Below are 23,168 nucleotides of genomic sequence, written 5' to 3' on the forward strand. Positions count from 1 at the left end.
GACTGCTTGATGTTTGTTGGCATTATAATAGATCAGCATGCAACTTCCCAGATTGCAAGTTTCGTCATTTGTGCTCCAACTGCGGGGCCAGTCATCCGGTCACTAAAAGTCCCAAGCGGACAGGCGGAAGAGATTCTGGAGATCTGCAGCTGGGGGAGCTTTGAAATGAGTCCAGTGAGTGGGCTCCTACTCCCCTGGCTTCAGATTTATCCGAAGGCGGAAGTGGTGATAGGATTCCTTTTTCTGGCCTGGGGATGGTGGGTGGAGGTGTGAACTATCCTTCTGTGCGTAGAATGGCCAATGTGGTAATGGCAAAATTGCAAGTGGAGATTGGGTTGGGTAGAATTGCCAGGCCTTTTGTGGAGCTTCCATTTCAGCAGATGGTTTTATCCCCTCTAGCGGTGGTTCCCAAGAAGGAGCCTGATAAATTCCGGTTAATTCATATCTTGTCCTTTCCCGAGGGATGTTCAGTAAATGATTTTATCTCTTGGATTCTCTGCACTGTGTGTTATGCTTCTTTTGATTTGGCAATTCATTTGGTGCAGGGTTGTGGTTGGGAGGTGTTAATGGCCAAAGTGGATACTGAGTCTGCTTTTCAGCTTTTGCCTGTTCATCCTGATAATTTTCCTTTACTGGGATTTTGTTTTGATGGATCTTATTACTTGAATAAGTGTATGCCTATGGGGTATTCTATCTCATGTGCTTATTTCGAAGCATTTAGTACCTTTGTACGGTGGGTAGTGGAACAGTGATCTGGGGTGTCCAACATTGTTCATTACCTGCGTGACTTTCTGTTTGTAGGCCAGGCTGGTTCGGGTGTGTGTGTGCTGAAATCTAACAGTGTTTCAGAGAGGTTTCTTCAGTTTTTGGTATACCTATGACGGAGGGGAAAATGGAGGGTCTTTGCATTTGCCTAGTATTTTTGGGTATGGAATTGGATTCCATTGACATGATTTCTTGAATGCCTTTGGATAAAGTGGCGAATCTGAGGGAGGTTGTGTGGGGGGGGGGCTTCTCTGTAAGAAGATGTCCTTGCAGCAGATGCAGGCCTTACTGGGAAGTTTGAACTTTGCCTGACTGGTAATTGCCGTGGGTAGAGTGTTCCTGCGACGGCTATCGGCAGCGGTGTCAGGAGAAGTAATCATCATATTCGAGTTACTCATTAGAATATGCGAGGACTTGGTCGTAGGGGATCAGTTTGTGGAGGAGTTTAATGGAACTTCGCTTTGGCAGTCTAGTGCTTTATCTCGTCATGATTTGGAGCTGTATACAGATGCGGCTGGTTCCTTCAGTTTTGGGATTTATTGTCAGGCTTCCTGGTGTGTGGCATTGTGGCCTGAGGATTGGAAGCTAGCTGGTATCACAAAAAACATTACCTTTTTGGAGATGTTTCCAATAGTGGTGGCACTGTATTTGCGGGGCCCTCATTTGCATAACAAGAAAGTGGATCCTGGTGTAATAACCTGGGCGTGGTTGAGGTTATCAACAAGAGATCTGTAAGTGTTTGATGGTCTCTGATCTTTTGCGGGAGTTTGTACTACATTGCATGATGCTGAATATGACTGCTTGGGCTCATCATGTGCTGGGTGTGACTAACTCTTTCTCGTTTCAAGTGGGCACAGTTCGGAAGCTTGCTACAGAGGCAGATCAGTGTGGGACCGCGGTGCCTCCTTTCCTTTGGAAATTTGTTTCCTGGAGGCATGGAAGCTGCTGCAAGCATCCTTGGCCCCTTCCACGTGGGCAGGATATGTGAAAGGAACTGACAAGGTTGTGTCTTTTCTTGCTTCTATGGGCTGGCAGTGGGGTCCGGTCTCGGATATTTTATTGCTGTAATTTATTGAGAAAGCTAAGATTGAGGGTGTTTCAAAGACTGCCATGTCTAAGCAGCTGCAAGGGTTTTCTTTTTTCATGTGGGCACACAGGTGGGGCTTTCCTATGGGTCGTTTTGTGGTTCGTCGCTTGCTGCTTGGTTGGTCTAGAGGTTCTATGAGAGGGTAGGATGGGCTATTACTCATCACTCACAATATCCTGCTTATGTTGTGGGATGTGTTGTCCAGAATTTGTGTGTCAAGGTATGAATGTTGCTTGTTCCGTTTTTGACTTTTGTGCTCGCCATTTTCGGGGCCTTTCGGGTTAGTGAATTGGTGGCCAGAGCTAGCACAAGGGCAGATTGTACTAGTTTATAGGCCCAGCATGTAAAGTTTTGTAGTAATTTGATTATTTTGTATATTTTGTATATTAATTTGATTATTTGTATATATTTTGTATATTAAAAGAATGCTTCTATAAGCTACATGTTCTAAAACAGTTAAGACCTCTCCTCCACTTTCAGGACTTCCGCTCAGTCCTTCAAGCCATTCTGTTTTCAAAGATTGACTACTGCAATGCGCTACTGCTCGGCCTCCCCTCCTCCACAACTAAACCTCTACAGATGCTGCAAAACGCAGCAGCCAGGATCCTCACTAATTCACGTCGTAAGGACCACATCACTCCGATACTAAAAAACCTACATTGGCTTCCCATCCATTATAGAATACTGTTCAAGACCCTGACCATAATCCACAAATCCATCTACAATCAATCCTCACTACAACTCACAATCCCACTCGAATTCCATAACTCCAATAGACCGAAAAGATCAGCATACAAAGGAACTCTCCAGGCACCTCCACACAAATCCTTTATCCACAATTCCTATCAAAAACGAACACTGTCCTCCGCCGGACCACAGCTATGGAACACACTACCCCCAGATCTACGCCAGGAACAATGTCTTCTTTCCTTCAGAAAGAAACTGAAAACTTGGCTGTTCTCTCAAGCCTTTCCAGTATGAGACTCTCCCTAACTAGCAATGACTTTACCCCCCCCCTTTCACCTACCCTCCCCTCCTACCTCCCTCCCTCCCCGCCTCGACCCTTTTATCCTCCACCTTAAGGAAACGTTTAGATTAAACAATTTTAGCTAATTGTACCCGCTAAATTAGCCTCCTTGCAAAAAATTGTTTATAGTTGCCTGTTTCGCATTTCCTTAAAAAGCGTTATCTTAATCTAATTCCTTCTACTTTCAATTGTCCTGTATTACTCTCCCTGTTCATTGTAACTTTCATTATTATAATTTATTGTTTTCCCCTGGTTTTGATGTAAACCGGTACGATAAGACATGGTCTTGAGCATCGGTATATTAAAATAATTTAAATAAATAAATATTCCTAGGTCTAAAACAGATCAGGGAGGAAGAGGCAATTCTATGGTACTTCGCGCGGTTTGGGGTTTACATATCTGTCCGGTTGCTAACATTGAAGGTTATAGTCAGATTCTTCCAGTGGGTGGGTCACAGTTCTTGGTGTATGCTAACCTTCGTCCACTGACAAAGTACCAATTCAAGATGGTTTTGCGCTTGAGTTTGTCAGCCCTTGGCTTGGTCGTAGGTCAGTTTGGAACTCATTCATTTACAACTGGGGCAGCAATGTCAGTGGCTCGGTCGGGTCTTTCTGGTGATGTGATCCAGAGGATCGGGCATTGGAAATTGGATGCTTTTTGAGGGATATGTATACCTGGGCACCTGGTGAAGTGTTACTGGTTTACTAATTGTTTTCTCTTTTCAGATTATGCATGCTGGGGGCGGATTGCATGGATTGTTGGACATTCTTAGTTCATGTGGGCCCATAGACATGCATTCAGGCGTCCTTACGGGGTGCATCTGGGCCTGACTCAGCATGGTGTGACTGTTGGCTGGTTGGGGCGAAGGGGGATGTTGTGGGATGAACTGATTCCTTGCTTGTGGCTTGGGTTGGAGTGGTTTGGTCAGCCTGGGGTGCTGATTATTCATTTGGAAGAGAATGATTGCGGAAAAATGTCCAGTCGCAGATTTATCAGCATGGTAAGGAAGAACTTAATGTCTACTTCCTGAACATACCCAGATCAGTCCAGAAAAGTGGGTTGTGTATCCCTACCAGCAGGTGGAGTCAGAGAACAATTAGAACTTTGGGCACTGCTACATAACGAGAGTGCCACCTGCAGTCCCTCATTATTTCTCTGACTCCAGCAGGTGGTAGGGTGCATCTCCTGCAGTCTTAGTTTGTTTTTTTTCAGGGTAGTTAGGACATTTTTTATTTTATTTTTCCTTCTCGTTTGCTTCCTGAGCTATTAGGCACCTTCGTGGGCCATCCCTCAGTGGAAGCCGGGCGTCCGGGCGATGGGAAAGCTCTACCCGCTGTCGTCAGAGGTGCTGGACCTGCTGAAGATTCCGAAAGTGGAAGTGGCCGTCTCGACGGTCAAAAAGAAGACCACAATACCCGTGGCGGGATCTGCTGCCTTAAAGGACATGCAAGACCGAAAGCTGGAGATCCAGTTGAAGCGGGTTTTTGAAGTGGCCGTTTTGAGCCTTCGAGCGGCAGTCTGCGCTAGTCTTATGCAACGAGCGTGTCTATGTTGGGTCCAAGAGGCGAGTACTAATGTTGCGGACACTGATGGTGGAGCATTGCAGCTGGCCCGTTTGGAAGCCGGGATTGTGTATGGAGCAGTTGCGCTATACCAGTGGTCCCCAACCCTGTCCTGGGGGCCCACCAGCCAGTCGGGTTTTCAGGATATCCACAATGAATATGCATGAGAGACAATTTGCATGTTATGGAGGCAGTGCATGCAAATTTTCTCTCATGCATATTCATTGTGGATATCCTGAAAACCCGACTGGCTGGTGGGCTCCCAGGACAGGGTTGGGGACCACTGCGCTATACGACCTCGTTCGGACCTCGGCTCGGTCCATGGTATCCGTGGTGGCAGCTCGTCGCCTTCTTTGGTTACAGAATTGGGCAGCGGACCTCTCCTCAAAATCCCAACTTTGAACCTTCCCTTCAAGGGCAAGCTTCTCTTTGGGGAGGAGTTGGATCAGTTGGTCAAGCTCCTTGGGGAGTCCAAGGGCCATAGGTTGCCAGAGGATAGAAGAGCGACCAAGAAAGTTTTTCCCCCTTGGGCTCGTTTTCGGGACTCTCGCTGTTTTCGATCTGGAAGATATTCCGCTCCGGCGGGTCCTAAGTCGACACCGGGTCACCAACATTCCTTTCACGGTGGCTGCCGCTCCGGGAGGGACTCTGGACACCTCGGGGCGGGTAGCAGTAAACCCGCCCAATGAAGCCATGAGCACCCATAGAAGCTGTTGGAGGCAGATTATCCAGCTTTTACGTGAAATGGGCAAGAATAACCTCGGATCGCTGGGTCTTGGAGGTGATCAGGGACGGTTACGCCTTGGAGTTTGTGCATCCAGTCCGGGAAGTGTTCGTGGAGTCCTGTGTGTTCTCTCACTCCAAACGCGAGGCGGTACAGGATTCCCTGCAGCGGCTGCTCAACCTCAGAGCCATTGTCCCGGTGCCAGAAGCACAGCAGAGATGGGGACGGTACTCAATTTACTTCTTGGTCCAAAAAAAGGAGGGCACTTTTCGTCCCATCCTCGATCTGCAGAAACTCAACCGTTGTTTCAGGGGTCCCTCGTTTTCGTATGGAAACCCTACGGACTATGATTGCGGCGGTTCGAAAGGGAGAGTTTCTAGCGTCCCTGGATCTCACGGAGGCATATCTTCATATTCCGATCCGGATGAATCATCAGCGGTTCCTGCGCTTCAAGGTCTTGGGTCAGCACTTCCAGTTTCGAGCCCTTCCGTTTGGCCTCGCCACAGCTCCTCGGACTTTCACCAAGGTTATGGTGGTGGTAGCGGCTTTCCTTCGCAAGGAGGGTATTCTGGTCCATCCTTACATGGACGACTGGTTGATTCGCGCCAAGTCTCAGGAGGATTGCTTACGGTCCGTCCACACGGTGATGGTCATCTTACAGTCACTCAGGTGGATTATCAATGTGCAGAAAAGTCATTTGGAACCCACCCAGAAGCTGATTTACTTGGGAGCGCGATTCGATACATTACAAGGCAAGGTGTTTCTGGCAGAGGATCGTCTGCAGAAGTTGCAAGAACAGATTCACGCTCTCCTGCAGAGTGAGCAGCCCACAGTGTGGCATCATCTACAAGTCCTGGGCTCTATGGCTTCCACCTTGGATTTGGTGCCCTGGGCGTTCGCTCACTTGCGACCGTTACAATGTGCGCTCTTGTCGCGCTGGAGTCTGGTGTCGGAACAGTTCCATCTCCCAATGCCGCTACTTCCCGAGTCCAGACTCAGTCTTCGTGGTGGCTGTCTGCGACAATCTGGAACAGGGGAGTGGACTTGGATCCTTCGGATTGGATAATAATCTCCAATGATGCCAGTCTGTCCGGCTGGGGAGTAGTGTGTGCAGACAGAACCGCCCAAGGGCTCTGGTCTCCGACGGAGGGGTCCTGGTCCATCAATCGACTCGAGATGAGAGCCATACGGCTGGCCTTACAGGTGTTTCTCCCCTGGATACGGAACAGCATGGTTCGATTGTTCTCCGACAATGTGACAACGGTAGCTTACATCAACGGCCAAGGGGGCACAAGAAGTCCCGCGGTTGCGCTCGAGGTGCGCCTCCTGTTTGCCTGGGCGGAGCGCCATCTCCAGGGAATTCCAGCTTCTCACGTCGCAAGAATGGAGAATGTGCAGGCCGATTTTCTCAGCAGACAACAGCTTGATCCCGGGGAATGGAAACTGTCTCGCGATGCGTGGAACCTCATTTCCACCCAGTGGGGTGTGCCGCAGTTGGATCTGATGGCAACCAGGGCAAACGAGAAGACGGACAGATTTTTCAGCCATCGGCGAGAGCAGGGCTCAGTGGGTCTCGACGCGGTGGTGTGTTCCTGGCCCACGGGAATTCTTCTGTACGCCTTTCCTCCGTGGCCCCTCATCGGTCGACTTCTTCGTCGCATCGAACTCCATCCTGGCAGGGTGGTTCTGGTGGCGCCGGAGTGGCCGCGTCGCCTGTGGTTTGCGGATCTGTTTCGCCTGGCCCTAAAGGGTCCGTTGCAATTCGCTCATCTACCGCATCTTCTCCGTCAGGGGCCGGATCGGGAGGATCACTTCTCTCTCGCGGCCTGGCTTTTGAGAGGCGACGTTTACGCTTGAAGGGTTATTCTGAGCAGGTTATTTCCACGCTCCTACAGGCTCACCGTCCAGCCATGTCTATGGCTTATGTTTGTTTTGGAAAACGTTTGAGGCATGGTGTCTCCAACGCTCCTGCAAATCCGTTGACGGTGGAAGTCATCCGGGTGCTTGAATTTTTGCAGCAAGGACTCGCTAGGGGGTTAGCGTTTAATTCCCTTCAGGTTCAAGTGGCAGCGTTGGGCGCCTTGCGGGGTCGGTTGAATGGTGTGTCTCTAGCTGTCCATCCGGATATTGCTCGCTTTCTCAAAGGGGTTAAACATCTGCGTCCACCTGTCTGGACTTTATGTCCCGATTGGTTTTAATCTAGTTCTCCGGGCGCTGTGTGAAGCCCCCTTTGAGCCTCTGCACAGGGCTTCGTTGAAGGATCTGACTTTAAAAACAGTGTTTTTGGTGGCTATTTGCTCGGCCCGCCGGATTTCGGAATTGCAGGCATTGTCATGCCACGATCCCTTTCTTCAGATCCCTTTCTTCGGATTTATGATGATAGAATTTCCCTGCGCACAGTTCCCTCGTTCCTTCCCAAAGTGGTTTCGGCCTTCCATGTCAGTTGGGGATTGTCAGTTCCCTGACAGTTAGGGTAGAGGTTCAATAGGTCTAGTTTAAAAGTAAACTATTGGGTGGCTGAGGGTGTGATTGGTTGCAGGGGTCTAGGGTGGTAGGGAAATGGGGAGAAGTTTTTTTTGAGGGGGGAGTAGGTTGTCATCAGCCGGCTGGAGGTTCACTTGCCTGTTGTCTTCGTAGGAGCTGCATCCCACTCACCCGCCCTTATGTTCCTTTGTGTGTTGCTTGTTTTATGGGGTCTCGATTGTCACAGTGGGTGGAAGTATAAGGGTTGCCCAAGCCGGTTTTGAGTTCAGCGGTATACCAAATGGTTTGCTGACTTGACCGGATGGTCATGTCTGGAATTGAGGGGATGGAACAATTGGGTGCAGTTGTTCCATGTACGGCTCCTTGCTAGACCAGGGCGGGGGGTGTGTGAACTGTGGTATTGAAATACCAGTAGCCTGCAGACCAGGTGGTCTGGGGATGTTCATCTTGCTGGGCTAGTGGCGGATGATCACTGGGGTTTAGTCATTTTTGGTGTACTGACAGCTCGGGCTTCTGGTTCTGTATTGTAATAAAGCTACAGCCTATTTTGATTCCACTCAGGTGTTAGTGTGTTTTATTGTATGTTTGGTGACTCTGTTGTAAGAGGGCGAATTCAGGGAGAGGTGTATATCCTGGTTACCTATATTACATTAGATCTTAATGAAACAGGCTACAATATGGACACTGGCTACATCGTGTTCTATGATGAAATCAGTTGAGGGGACAGCAAGAGTTTGGAAATGGCATTTGATAATATAACTGCCTGAGAAGATGAAAGCACAAGAACTGACCAACTGTTAACATTGTTAGTATCAACAATCTGGCCCTAAAGTGAAGACCAAACAGATATACCTTTCCTCCAAAGCGATAATACATGGCCATTACAGGCAGCAGCAGAAGACAACCAACATACGAATATCATGACTAAGAAACTCAAGTACAAAAAGGAGGCCTGACTGGGCGATATCACAAAGCATAATCAAAGTTCTTATCACAAAACAATAGCACAAATTCAGGCACATAAACTGATCACAGCACTTGTACCATCACTCGTTCCATTCAACTCAGAAAAGATGCATAAAATTAAGGCAAAGTAGTATCCATAAGCACACATGTCCATGCATTTAAGAAAGAATACTAGAAAAGGACAAAGTGGGGGAAAAATAGGACACACTAAATACATCCATATGGTGCATAGCATACCCTGGCCTTTCCTGTAGCAATGGAAATGCCCTCCCACCTGTAATTGGTCCTTCCTGTATTGGAGTTTAAGGGAGCCTTTGTCAATGCTTCCCCACTTATATAAGGGCATTGGCCTCACCTGTTTGCCTAAAAACATTTACAGAAGAAAAAAAGAAACTTGGCATATCATACATTTTTGCAATGATGTGATATACTATGAACAACCCATTAGCTACAATTTCATTACTCCTTTGTAAGAGGGGGTAGAACAACTATCCACAAACTACTACCATTATACAAAATTCTAGGTACACATACAAGTGATAAAAAGATGCTACTTATTGGTGTGTGTATAGAATAGCTACCTAGAGACGTATTCCATGTCATAGTACTGTCCCATATAGATGAGCTATAGGAAGTAGGCAAGAGCTAGTGATGCAGGTGCTGCAGCCTCTGCCATGGCCAGTCAGGCTAGGGGGAAACCAATGACGACTCATAGCCCCTTAGCTGACCCCAAGTGTAGCAGAAATGAGTCAAAGTGCATATCAGTTCATGCAGTTCATTGCTCATCAAGCTGTATTGACTAGACAGAAGGACTGTCAATATAAATATATACAAGTCATGGGATATCCACAATTAAATGTTCATGTGCACGTGTGTCCTAGATATCATGTGCTTTCCTCCTACCATTCCTGTGACATGTTGCTTCTTATAGTGCTGTTTAGAACTTATCAGAGCATGTTGTGGAAAATAATGTTTTATAGTTATACAATTCTAAGATGTGTTGTTTGAGAAGAGAATGATCTTTGCTGATGTACAGTGCAGCTCATAAGAAACTGATGGCACAGTAAGTGTACAAAGGGATGAGGGTTTTTTTAAATTATTTTTCACATACATGTGAGCGATTCTTAACTCTTGTATAGCATTCTACTTGCTTCCACTTATGAATGTTTTATCCACTAAGAATAATGCATTGCTATGTTTCTTTCTGTTTAGCTTTTTCACCATTAATTCCTATGGGATTGGTTTGCATAAGACATTTAGAACATATTTAAACAAGAAAATGTTGATTCAAGCATGAACAAGCCTCTAGCTCTTAGTTTAGGCTGACATTACAGTTTGAGCAGTGTCCAAGAAAGGAGAATATGAAAGAAACATTTGTACACCTCAAAGATACCTCAAATAATGTATAAGAAATAAATGGGGGTTTTTCAGTAGAAATTAATTTTATGGCATGAGGTTGAAAGGAGTTAAGTTCTTGAGAAACAGAAGAAAATACTCTTTGACTGAAAAGGTGATGGACACATTAAACAGACTCCCGGTGGAAGAAGTGGAGCAAAACAGCATTGGAATTCAAGAAAACATGGCATAAGCACAATGGATGAAAACTACATAAACCCAGTGCTTTTCCCCTTAACAAATATTTTAGACGCTGCACAGCTCATAATATTCAAGAGTGACCATCATACTTAGGTTAAATACCGTTAGCCCAGCAGGGCTGAACGCCTCCATCGAATGGTATACGCTGATTTAATGTTATAGGTGTAGCAGATGGCCTTTGACAGGTAGGAGGAGCTGCATGACGTCGAGATTGTTATTTAAGCAGGGGTTCCGGGGGATACCGGAAATGTCAAAAAAACGCTGAAGCGCCATTTTGAAAACGTTCGACAACCTAGTAAGTACTGGTTAGAGTGCACGGCTGTGCGTTGGATACTATAGTCCACTTACAAATTTTTATGGTATAGTTAAGCTTATTTCAATATGATTGTAACGTAATTTTTTGACGCAGAATTACCACCCTTGAAGAAGGACTGACAGATGGAGTAAGCAGTCCGAAACACGGTCCCGTGTCGGGTCACCAGCACTGCGATTTTTGTAATGGCTGAAGACTGACAGTCACATATTGAAGCGCTTGAAGATAAGTTAATGTTTACTTTGGGATTGATATAAAGTACGATATCATTGTGGGTCCAACATACCCCCGAATTTGGCGAGTTTTAAGTGCATAAAAAAATTTTTCAAAAAATATTTTCGTCATCATGACCTATGATTATTTATAAGGCCGAGTTGAATAGGCGAAAGCCCCGACGAGGAAGCCTAGTATGATGGTCACTCTTGAATATTATGAGCTGTGCAGCGTCTAAAATATTTGTTAAGGGGAAAAGCACTGGGTTTATGTAGTTTTCATCTGGTAGAGTCCCAATACTTTTCGTGCACAATCTAAGTCCTACTCTTTTCATGTGGAGATAAGCACAATGGATCCTTAATTTGCAGAGAAGAGAAGGTAAATCTAGAGATCAAGCAGGGTGTGTTGTACCGCAACAAGAAACATGGGTAGATTATATAGGCCTAACGGTCTTAATCTGTCATCATATTCTATATTTCAATGCCATATGTTGGTGATACCAGGAGAGTGATTCTGCGAATCAAACACTAGCTAAGGATGCTCATACTATTCCAAGGGGAAGTCCCTGTTACGTGCCTGCAGCTTGCAGAGGGAAAAGAAGAATATCAGTCCCTGAATTAGCAGCTATAACTTTTTTTCTGTTATCACTTTCCAGGGGGAATTTAACCTCCCTGACCCCTGAGAAGTTGGAACATTGCAAATTATCTGAGGAAATTTCCCAACACCAGGTCCTGTCAGAAGTAAAAAAAAAACAAAAACCCAAAACCCAATCAAATAACAGTTAAAAAAAATAAAATAAAATAACCCCTATAAACCTAACATACACAAAAAAAAGCACTACCACACTCTTGGGGTCTGTTTTCATTCAAAAATACATTTTGAAATAAAAAAAAATCACTTTTTAATTTAACAAGTTGCATGAAGAAACCCTGGCTCTTAGGTGGCTTAGGTTTCCCTCATTTGTTACATTATAATAGAGCCTCAAACATGCATCATGTTGGGGATTGGCTACTGTCTTCTCAATATTATACCCCTATACCTATGGAGACTATATGAATGTCCCCCTTATTGTTAAGGTTTGCTTTACATACTTCCTTGGGTTGTCTCCCTGCTACCTGTAAAAATAGTATATTGGTACTGCTGTTGAACAAGACATAGCGATGGTTTTGTAATTATTATTGTACACCTTTTCTTTTGATTATGGGTAACCATCATTTTCCTCCAGGTATGTTTCAGATGGTGTTTAGTAACTGGGAAATCAAAGGTCTGATTGTGTTGTCCCAGCTGCTAGATTCTAATGGATTGATTTTTCAGCTTTCCTAAGCTTCAAGAGGAATTCCAAGTACTGCAGATGGAATTTTTTGGATATTTGAAATTAAGACACTACAGTCATAGCTTGGACATCATTAAGTTGACCAATACTAGATGGTCTCCTATCAAGGACTTTTTGGTTGTCCAGGATCCGTCGCATTTTTCTCTTTCCTTTCACCAAAAGTTTCTGACTAAGTCGGATGACAAATTTGATTAACAATCTTTATTGAATAAGTGGAACCAGGACTGTACAGTTCACACTTTTTTTAAAACAGTTTGTACAGTGTTTTAAACAAGTCAATGTAATTTTGAAAAGCATGTCATTGCAGTAAATACAATACAAATTCCTTATTCGTTTCTTTATTTCTCAGTGTCAAGCTTATCTTTTCAGGATAGCAGTTACAGATTCTTACTTGAAGGATTCCTTGCCTTCTGGAACTTTGGGGCACCACTTTTGGTCTTGTTCCATCATTCAGATCTTTTGGCGGAAGGTGAACAGAATTACAGGTATTGACATTCCCTGTGATCCAGCATTAGTATTATTTGATGATTTTTCTTCTTTTTTTTTCCCTGGAAATAAATGTTACATTTTGGTTATGAAAAAGTATTTTAATGGGGAATAAGACCATCCCTTAGTTTTGGAGGGATCCAGACTCTCTAAGCTTTGCTTTTTGGAGAAATAGAATTCACAATTTGGCAGTTTTTTGAGAAGATTGAGGTTAAATCGGCCTCTTCCAGACGGAAGGTTGAATACTTGTGTATTTGGTCTGCATATATAGACTCTTTGCCCCACAGATCGAGGTGTGAACTTTTCAATGTCTTAAGATGATCTTTATTGTTTTTTTCAGATCTTGTGGATAGTACTTTATTTAGAGTAATGTATGTGTTGTTTATCATGCTCACACCAGGGGTAGTTATTGTTTTGGTAGTGTTAATCTGTTGAAATGTGTGAAGAGTCCCAACACTATATCCGTGTTACTATTGTGATTTTTACTATTCAATAGAAAACATTTGTCTATAAAAAAAACTGCAAGAAAGCAGACCCCCAAGAGTGTGGTACCTTGATATGTTAGTCTTTGTTGGAAAACAGAATTAAAAAACAAATTGGTGCTATGATATATAAGAAGGAATGTTTGCATTGTTTTTATTGATCTGTCTTTTCTGGAGAACAGGTGCTTCTGGCTTTTGTTTGTTTTATCTGCTACATGCCTCAAGAAGACATTTATGAATAGTCCCTGTAAGTCAGGCAGAAGTTGATCTGAAGGCTGAATGAGATAAGTCCTAGGAACATATATGCAAATTGGATACCTGGGTAGAGTCTTAAATTAAACCAACTTTCAGGTAGTAAAGGCATTTGTAATTTTCATTTGTTCTTTACCATGGAGCTCTCAAACCTCATTTTTCTCTTGACTCAAGTTCTTCACTTCTGGCTAGTGACTTTTAGGTGAATGTGGGCTCCTGGCTATAAAAAGCAAGCGAGTCAGTCCTGGTTATTCAAGTCCTGCTTTTAAAGCTTTTTTTGTTGAAATATTCTGAGAAAAGGGCTGACTCAGCTGTGCCCAATGACCCAGAGCCCAGAGTTAACCCTGATGGCTTTAGGTTCTCCTCTTTCTTCCTTCCTTCACTTTCACCCTTGCCTCTCTCATACCAAGTGTTCAGAGGAGGGGAGGGTGAGGATTTCTCAAAATAATTACTAAGCTATTTTAAGCAGATTATTATGTATAAAAATTATACTGCCATTTTGATCTAAAATATATATATTTTTTTTTTTATCAAAAATGTCTCTTTACAGACAATTAAAAAACTGGGTGGAATTGTAGCCCATTTAGAATCAAACAGCACAAAAAATGATTGGGCTTTTTCACTGCTTGTGCATTTGATCATGAAGTATTTTAAGACTCTGAGAAAATAAAATATAAAAAGATGCAGTAGATTTTGATTAGAAGCCTGAAGACATGATTAAGGAAGCAAAGCAACAAGAGATGATCAGAAAAAAGGGAAAGTGAAGTTGCTGTCATTCATACAGGGAATTTGTCTGCATCAGGATTCATCATTGCAACAAATGAGCAGGACTTGATTGCTTGAATACTCTTCTCATCCCTGAAGCCCCAAGGAAGCCTAATGCACAAAAGAAAAGAACAGGTATTAAAATATGCAGACAAATCAATGAAGTAAACCTACATCAAGGGAAAGCACATGAGCAGGGAATAAGAGTGCCTAGCCAGCAATGCCTGTAACAAATGTTTATAGTAGGGGTGTGGGAAACCATTTTTGATCCATGTATGATGGCACCCCCATTGCCTTTAGTTTCAACACTGGCAAAATTTCAGAGTCAGGCAGAAGGCACCCAAGATTTACAGAAGCAAAATAGCCTTTAACAGAGATACAGAGGGAGATACAGGATCAATCCCACAGTGAAACAGATCCCTGTGTTAGATGATTTAAGAAGAGCCAGACTGGGTTGAATTATCTCACTGCAGATGTAGTTGGGTTACTGAACTATGGGTATTTCTCTTCCTCTCTTCTCTAAGATTAGGCAGTATAGCCAAAAGTGAAATAATAAAGGAACTTTTTTTTTCTCATTAACACTTTTTGCTGCCAAAAACAGTTCTGCACTAAGGACACTGAAAACTAGAATAAGGACACTGAAAAACTAGTATATAATGTCATTTTTTTGCAGAACTGAAATTTATTTTGCAAAACATGACATGGAGAAATGACAAAAATATAACATGGCTGTGCACAGGATATGGAAAATAACATCAGGTAGGATGAAAAAATAAATCACATAAATGTTATTAGCAACTAGATTCATGATAGCTATGTGCTGGAAGCAGGTGCCTCGGGTAGAGGAGTGACATGCATAGCTCTTTGAAATAATTTTGTGTTGAGAAAATGACAGGGCCAGATTTGCATTGCCGGCACCCATAGGCAGCACAGGGGTGGAGGGAGGGAAAGGAGGTGACAGGTGCCCCCAACCCCTCGAGATACAGAGGAGGGGGGGGATATCCACTCCCAGCTGCTTGCCTACGATGGCACTGGCAGCAACTTGAAAGATTAAATTGAACACAGGGCCTGCAGCCAGAACCCTGCACGCTCAAGGCCATGCCTTCTCCCACACTGGCTTCCTGTTACTATGGAAACCAGTGTGAGAGGCAGGGCCTTGACTGAATTGTATCATTTAGGTTGCTGCCACAGGATCAAAATGGCACCACTATGGGTAAGTAGTTCAGAAGCAGACCCAGATAGAGGTATGCAGCAGGGGGCAATGCTCCAGTGCTTTTCAAAATTTAGCACCGAAGGCAATTGCCTAGTCCTAAATCTTGGCCTGGAAACTGATGTATTCTCTTAAAGAATCTCACAGTTTATGTGATTCCATATAGGGAAGATTTGGTCTTTTTATTATTAGGGATCTCCATTTTCAGTTTTTATTTTATTTTTCCTGGGAATTTAAATGTTATAAAAAAGTCAGTGGAAAAATTACTTTTCCACTGATTTTTCTATTGTGTTATAACAAAGTTATTTTTTCACTGATTTTTTATTTTGTTATAACTGAAAGTCTCAGGAAAAATTAATAAAAACTGAAAACAAAGGTACCTATTCTATACCACACTAAACAGATGTATTATTTTAATGTATCATTCCTATGTTCTAAAATATCAGTATGCTCTTATTTGAAGTATTATACTCATTCTTTTGATGGTAGATGCTGTAGAAAGTTTTTTTTTCCCCCCTCTTTTATTCCCTCATTTCTTTCATTAATTATCTGACTGTGATCTGCAAGACCATATGATTTGGTGTCTGTTCTAGATGGAAATAAAAAAGTTAGAAAATAAAAATAATAACACAAGACCCTGTACATTTTCACCAGGACTTAATTTATGGGGGAACAGCCTGGGATCACAGTTCCACCACTTCTTTTCAGACTTAAGAGGTAAAGCAGCAGAGGTGTTCTGCTCAACAGCTACCCTTCAGGCAAGCCTGCAGGAAAGAGGAGAGAAGAAGGTGAGCCTGGAGCAGATAGAGAAGAGAACAGCCACTCTGCACTCTAATCCTAGCCCCTTCCCTCCTGTTCCCCCTGCCCTCCTCTTCTACAGGAGGAGAAGAGGTGATGCTGAAGTAGATGCTGCAGAGCAAAAAACAGACACAAAAGGGGGTTGAATTAGCACAGGTTTGAAATGTATGTGCAATAGAGCCAGTAGTCAAGGCTTCAGGGCTAGCCTTGATAAGCACTACAGTTTACAATTTTCAAACTTCTGCTAATTCAACCCCTTTTTGTGTCTGTTACCCACAGCCTAATTTCTGGTGGAACAACCCAGAATGGCGTTCTACTTCCTCTTTCCAGGACACAAGGAGACAGAGAAGCACTTACGGTGTAAATCAGTTCCGGTTCCCTACAGAAACAGAGCAGAGCTGGTCATGGCAGTATCCTTTCTGGCCCCCCAAGAAAGCAGAGCAGAGAGTGTTGGAGCTGCTTACTGCAAGACAAGGGCAGCTAGCTGGGCCTTGAATTTTGTGCAGTTTCCAGGCACAGTTGTAAGGCAGGGCATGTGTGTGTAAGTGTGTATGTAAGGCAGTTCACCCCCAGCCCTGGACCCCTCCCCTCACCTGCTCCACAGTTCCATTTGATTTGATTTATATTCGGCTTTTTCAGACACTTCAAAGCAGATTACATTCAGGTACTGTAGGTATTCCTTTTTGACTACCAATTAAGCCCTGATTTTCACTATTTATTCAGACGAATGATGTTTATTCAAAAGCACATTGGTTATCTAAAAAGAAGGGGATACATATCAGAAAAGGATGAAGGTTTGTTTGTTTGTTTTATGTAAGTGAAATAAATGTTTTTTTGTACTAGTGGGAGGAATCTTGGCAGCCCAGTCTTAAGGGCCGATGTAATAATTGTGTGCAGAAAACGAGCGCAAGTGTTGAGTGCCCATTTTCCTAACACGCGCCCAGCCACCACTCATGGGTGCACAATTCAATATTTAAATGAGGTGTCGTGCTAAAAAGGAGGCGCTAGGGAAAAATGTACATCCCTAGCATCTCCTTGGCATTGGCTCCCAGGAGAGGTGGCTGCCAAGCAGGTTGGGAAAACAGACGCTCAATCTACGAGCGTCCATTTTCTCCCACTACCGGCAAAGACACACACAAGATACACTGCTGGGAGGTCCTTGGGTGTGTATTGGATGAGAGAATTTTTTTTTTTTCAAAAACTTTTTTTTTTTTTTTTAAACTAAATACGGCTTTATTTGGTTCCTCCTACTCAGTATCAGATGATACTACTGTATTAGGAGGAAAAACAGAAAGCAGGATTTTTCTGGGTTTTTTTTCAAATGCACTCTTAAGTGTGGCATACCTTTACATCAGCCCCGGACTGGCGTAAAATTTACTGCGTTGCGAAGGTGCATTGGCTGCGCAGAACATTAGCTACGTGATGATTTGGACGCACTAATCCCCATATTGGATCAGGGGTTATGGACACGCATCCAAAACACACATCCAATCACATATTAAGCCGTGCGCAGCGGTATTGCATTGGCTCCTTACAGTCTATGTTAGAATTTGTCATGACATCGGTATCAACATGCCTACTCTTGCCACAAAGGGCTACTGGCCTCAAAGAAGGCAGGCCTTGGCAGCATAATGCCCAAAATCTAACCAGCGCAGAAGGAAGAGAGTCCCCTTACTAAATCACCAGTGCACTTCTTGTAATATCCATGTTTTCTCTCCTTTATAGCAAGTCCTCATTTGTTTGTCCAGTGAGTTTGAAATGTATTTTGATTGTGAAGATTATCCAATCTAAAAGTTATAGGATGACTCCCAGCTCCATAAGAACATAAGAAATTGCCATGCTGGGTCAGACCAAGGGTCCATCAAGCCCAGCATCCTGTTTCCAACAGAGGCCAAAACCAGGCCACAAGAACCTGGCAATTACCCAAACACTAAGAAGATCCCATGCTACTGATGCAATTAATAGCAGTAGCTATTCCCTAAGTAAAATTGATTAATAGCCATTAATGGACTTCTCCTCCAAGAACTTATCCAAACCTTTTTTGAACCCAGCTACACTAACTGCACTAACCACATCCTCTGGCAACAAATTCCAGAGCTTTATTGTGCGTTGAGTGAAAAAGAATTTTCTCCGATTAGTCTTAAATGTGCTACTTGCTAACTTCATGGAATGCCCCCTAGTCCTTCTATTATTCGAAAGTGAAAATAACCGAGTCACATCTACTCGTTCAAGACCTCTCATGATCTTAAAGACCTCTATCATATCCCCCCTCAGCCGTCTCTTCTCCAAGCTGAACAGCCCTAATCTCTTCAGCCTATCCTCATAGGGAAGCTGTTCCATCCCCTATATCATTTTGGTTGCCCTTCTCTGTACCTTCTCCATCGCAACTATATCTTTTTTGAGATGCGGCGACCAGAATTGTACACAGTATTCAAGGTGTGGTCTCACCATGGAGCGATATAGAGGCATTATGACATTTTCCGTTCTATTAACCATTCCCTTCCTAATAATTCCTAACATTCTATTTGCTTTTTTGACTGCTGCAGCACACTGAGCTGATGATTTTAAAGTATTATCCACTATGATGCCTAGATCTTTTTCCTGGGTGGTAGCTCCTAATATGGAACCTAACATCATGGAAGAATTATGCATATTTTGCCTGTTTATGGCTAACTTTTGTTGTGATAACAATATAAATTGTGCTAGCACTGCAGAACACATTTTTTTTAACAAGGAGTTTAATCATTTTAGGCAATGATCATAAGATTTGGCTTCGGTGGCAGGGTGTTAACCCTCTCTATACTGTGTTAAGTTCCCAACTTCAGCCAAAAGGCCAAGAAGGGCGTCCATCCTCAGCCAGTAGCTCAGACAGCATGCTTAGATCTTAGCCAAAAGGCTGAAGAACAGATAGAGGAAGTTTGACTTGACATCAAGATCGAGTTACTGGCTTTCTGTTTATAAGAGAAAGTCCTTTCTTTTCTGCTCTCTCTCCCGGGAGAGGAGTTCCCTTTCAGCAATTCATGTCAGTAAGAAAACGTTCAACCCTCGGTATGTATCATTCAGATAGCCTGGGCTGAGCTCATTCTTTGTAACAGAAGACTTGTTCGTTGGTGCAATGGAAGGAAACAAGACAATTCAGAAAATATTCACTTTTCATCAGAATACAACCCAACAGAAGTCATAGTATTGGACCGAATGTACTAAGCATTTATTCCATAGAAAAACAATGGGAAAAATCCTTTGAGTACATCTGGCCCTTAAAAGAGTTAATGGTTATAGACTAAATTAACAAAGCAACAATAGCAGTTAACTGTTACTATTTCACCAGTTTGACGCTGGATCGGCGTCTTGAAAGGGAAGGCGTGTTCTAATAATCCACCGTGTAACTTTCTTAAAGCAAGAGATCGACTCATAAACTTTCTAGTCATAGAGCTGTGCTGGTGAAGAGAAAAAAAAGACATGTCCATTACAAAGACAGCTACTAGTCCAGCATGATTGGTTAACTGGATTTTTAATTTTCAGTTGTGGTGTTTCTATCTCAAGAGAGGTAGACGCCTCCTTGAACAATGGGACATTTAGTTCAGTGCATTTTGAATAACGTACCTAGGAGGCAAGGGCTTATAGCTGAAAGGTCGCAGTAGGAAAAACAGGACTACACTTCCCAGAATGCTTTAGAGTGAAAGCTTACAAAAAATTGACTATGTAAAAAAAAAATGTACAGGTATTTATCGGATTGTTAAATTTTATGGAAGTTTTCTTCATATTTATGGTAGTTTCAAGCCTGAACCTGGAGCTTCCTTGAGGGTCATCCATTTCAGACACGCAGCAGCATAGGTGCCCCCTCCCCTAGCTTCTTTGCATTTGGGACTTGCAGCTTTAAGCCGCCTCCTTTTCTTTCTATCTGGCTGGAAGCGCGCTCGGGATCTCCCGGGACCGGTACCGGCGGGAGGGCTGGGGCTGAGCCCAAGACTACACACGCACAACGGAAGCAGAAGGCCCAAGCTCGGCGGTGCCTGCAGCCTTCCCCGCGCGCGTCAGCGGGCGAGGCGGCAGCGCCAGGGCGATAAGAGAAGACCTGCTGCCACCTCATGGCCACGCAGCGGCAGGAGCAGCCCGCAGAGCCGCCTTCAAATTAAAAGTCCCCTCCACCCCAGTCCACGGCTGCAGCCTTCTTCCAGCTTTGGCATCGCTTTCCTTCCTCCACTAGTCGCCCATGAAGAGCCAAATACAGAGTACGGGGAATCTTCCTCCTCCTCCTCCCACACATTTCTAATGATAACGTCCCGCCCCCCTCCTTCCCCCAGCTCTCCATGGACTCGAGGGCGTTACGGGAATACTATCCCATTAAAGATAAGGCTGCAGTAGGATTTGTAGTGTTCAAAGGCCAGTAGATTGGCGTCTACTTTATTAAGAACTATTGCAAGCAAACGGTGCCCATCTGCCAAACCCTATCGGGGATGTATCGAGCTAGCTGTAAACACACTAGCGATAGACTTGGTCTCTCAATCACCCTTCTGATGTACATTTTTCTGCACAAATCATATACTGGCAAGGTGTACGATTGACTTATCAATTGTCGAGCGACTCTTGTTTGGCGTGTCCAGAGATTTTTTTTTATTATTATTTTCTTGCGTATTAGCGGTGAGCCGAGAATCAAAAGAAGCACATTGAGGTGCAGTCTCCAACTTCCTCTGTGCAGTAAACTTTAATGACTCATTAGCCACATTTGTGTGCGAGTACAGAAGTCTTGTGAAGGGTAAAAAGGATTCTGAATCGCCATATGTGGTTCCCAAGCTTTAAGCTGGGTATAGCTGCCGCATACCTAAAAGTGAATACGCAATCAAAAAAATGTCCTGGTTCAAGACCACAACTCCATTGCACCAAAAGGAATACCCATAGAAAACGAACATGTTAAAGCATAACATATGGGCTTATGAAATTAAGACGATCCAACCTAAAGGAGCCTAGAGCTCCTAGAATAAGGTTATATTTTTCACTTAACTACTGCCCACTGCAATGAGTCATGACGATTAACACTGCAAAATGGGAACAGATGGGACTGGACTGTGTAGTTACATGCCGAATTTCTTTTTGCTTGCAGTAATACGGTCCAGGCTCGTCTGCAGGAGAGTTCATTTGGGCTAAATCACTTTCAGCTCAGCTCTAAAGGACACTAATCCTGGTTATAATGGATGGCCTTTTGTTCTAAAGCAGAGTGTCCCAATTGTTTTAAACCCAAGCCACACCTACATTAACAAATGTCCATGGGGGCACACTGACCCCCGTGGACAGAGACCACTCCTATGGTCAAAAGAAGAGGCAAGGAAGCACTGGAAATCCCACCAATCTCTTTTCCAATTTTTAAAACAAAGAGCAGAGGCAATTATGAAGCTATCACAATGGACTGCAAATGCAGAAGGGAAACTGCTGTGGGCATGGGGCTCTGTTAGTTACCTTGGCTGCATCAAATGACTGCTTGAACTCCTCTTTTCACTCAGAATGGGTCACATCTAATGCTCAATGCATGCTGTCGCCATCAAGACCTAGTGGCTCAAAGCACTTGAAATCCAATAGAGATCAAATGGCTCATTAATTGGTTAGAAACCAGAGTGATAAAGAAAGCACTCCTACAGTTTGCACCTATTCTTCAGAGTCAGGATCTTGTCAGGAGTAGAGAATGTACAAAGGGACTTCCTCTACCTCAGAAGGCATTCTCCCAAGTTGTGTCCATGGGGAGAAACACTAGTGGACTTAATAGTGGTCAGTAGCAACACATAGGTGGACAGATGTTGGAATGGCTCAAAGGGGAAGATGAGAGAGGGTGTGTCTGCTGCACAAACCTGGGCTTGGCTGTCCATGCCACCTATTAATAACCACATTCCAGGGCTCAAGCTATAGCAAAGAAGAGGCATACATGATTGACTCTGGGACTCGTGACTTCCTTTGTTCCCGGGCGCTCGCCCGCCTGCAGTGCTTAATGACCACTCAAAACATATCTTGGGTAAAACTGGCCGCAGCTTTTATTTAACCATATGTTTATATAACAGCATCCAATGTAATCATAACAACCCACCACCCCGGGCCATTACCTATATATATTTATTGCCACACGTTCTGCCGGGACCACGCCCACCCCGCGCCGCCTGCCACGCTCCAAGCAAGGCGACTTCCGTTCACCGGCCCCCCCGCCGCGTAGTAAGCAGGGGGGGCCTGCCTCCGGGCGTGGTCCCCCTTTTCTTCCGGCAATCTGCTTGTCAGCCCGCGGCTGATCCCTTTACCCTAAGTCCTATTGGCCCGGGTACCCGCCCCCAGCTGCGACATTGCATTGCTCCCTTCTATCCCCGCCTCCTATCTCCATTACACCTTACAACTTGTACAGGGTGGGAGAGTGGGGAAACGGCTCTCCAGGGAAAAAGGGCTGGCTGCCTCGAGGCACCGGCCCTTTAAACCCCGGCCGACGTCATCGGGCCGAGCTGGCCCCTTAGGATGACGCCGGCCGCAGGAACGCCCCAAAGGGGCGGAGATCCGGGCTCCGGCGTCATCGGCCCCGATGACGCCGGCAACCGGAACGCCCCCTGGAGGGGCGGCACTTCCCATCGGCGCCGCCCCTCCTTGCTCACACTAGCCCCGGAACGCCCCAACTGGGGCTGGACCATGCCCAGACGTCATCGGGACGTGACGCGCTTTGCGGCGCGTCCCGATGACATCACGCGACGCACCCGGCTGTCCTGCACTCCCCCAGGTAACCCGTGGGCTCCGATTAAATATCGGGCCCACCTATTACACATGCTTTTAGAAAGGAGCCCCTATATGTTTAAGAGCCACTGCTAGTGTATTCTGTTTTTTTTTTGGGGGGGGGGGGGGGTGTGTTTCTGCAAGGTGCTGAAAACAGAGCCCAGGTGCTGTTCTGGATCTGAGCATCAGGCAGTAGTGACTTTTCTGTGGCACATCTGATCAAATCTGAAGGCACACTGGTTGGGAAATACTGTTCTAAAGAGCTGCAGTGAAGATGCTGAAGTCTTCAACATACCAGAGCATCAGGACAGGGGCAAAACCAGGCTCCAATGACAATGCAGGTACAAGTTTTATTTTTATGAGATAAAAT

General features: G+C 44.5%; 1 protein-coding gene across 2 annotated transcripts in view; it reads right to left on the minus strand.

The window, feature by feature from the left end:
* Nucleotides 1-12,251: 12,251 nt before the first annotated feature.
* The window catches only part of ARRDC1 (arrestin domain containing 1), a 201,869-nt gene continuing 190,952 nt past the window's right edge, over nt 12,252-23,168 (minus strand). The window contains exons 8-9 of one of the 2 annotated variants that reach the window (XM_029611468.1): nt 14,073-14,166; nt 12,252-12,618 (exon numbers count right to left, since the gene is read on the minus strand). In XM_029611468.1, the coding sequence (XP_029467328.1) occupies nt 14,099-14,166 (68 nt within the window). In that variant the 3' untranslated portion in view covers nt 12,252-12,618; nt 14,073-14,098. Of the gene's footprint in view, nt 12,619-14,071; nt 14,167-23,168 lie in introns of those variants that run through there. The other variant, XM_029611467.1, reaches the window with a different exon arrangement.

Source organism: Rhinatrema bivittatum, chromosome 8 (genome assembly GCF_901001135.1).
Source record: "Rhinatrema bivittatum chromosome 8, aRhiBiv1.1, whole genome shotgun sequence".
In the NCBI taxonomy this organism is placed as follows: Eukaryota; Metazoa; Chordata; class Amphibia; order Gymnophiona; family Rhinatrematidae; genus Rhinatrema; species Rhinatrema bivittatum.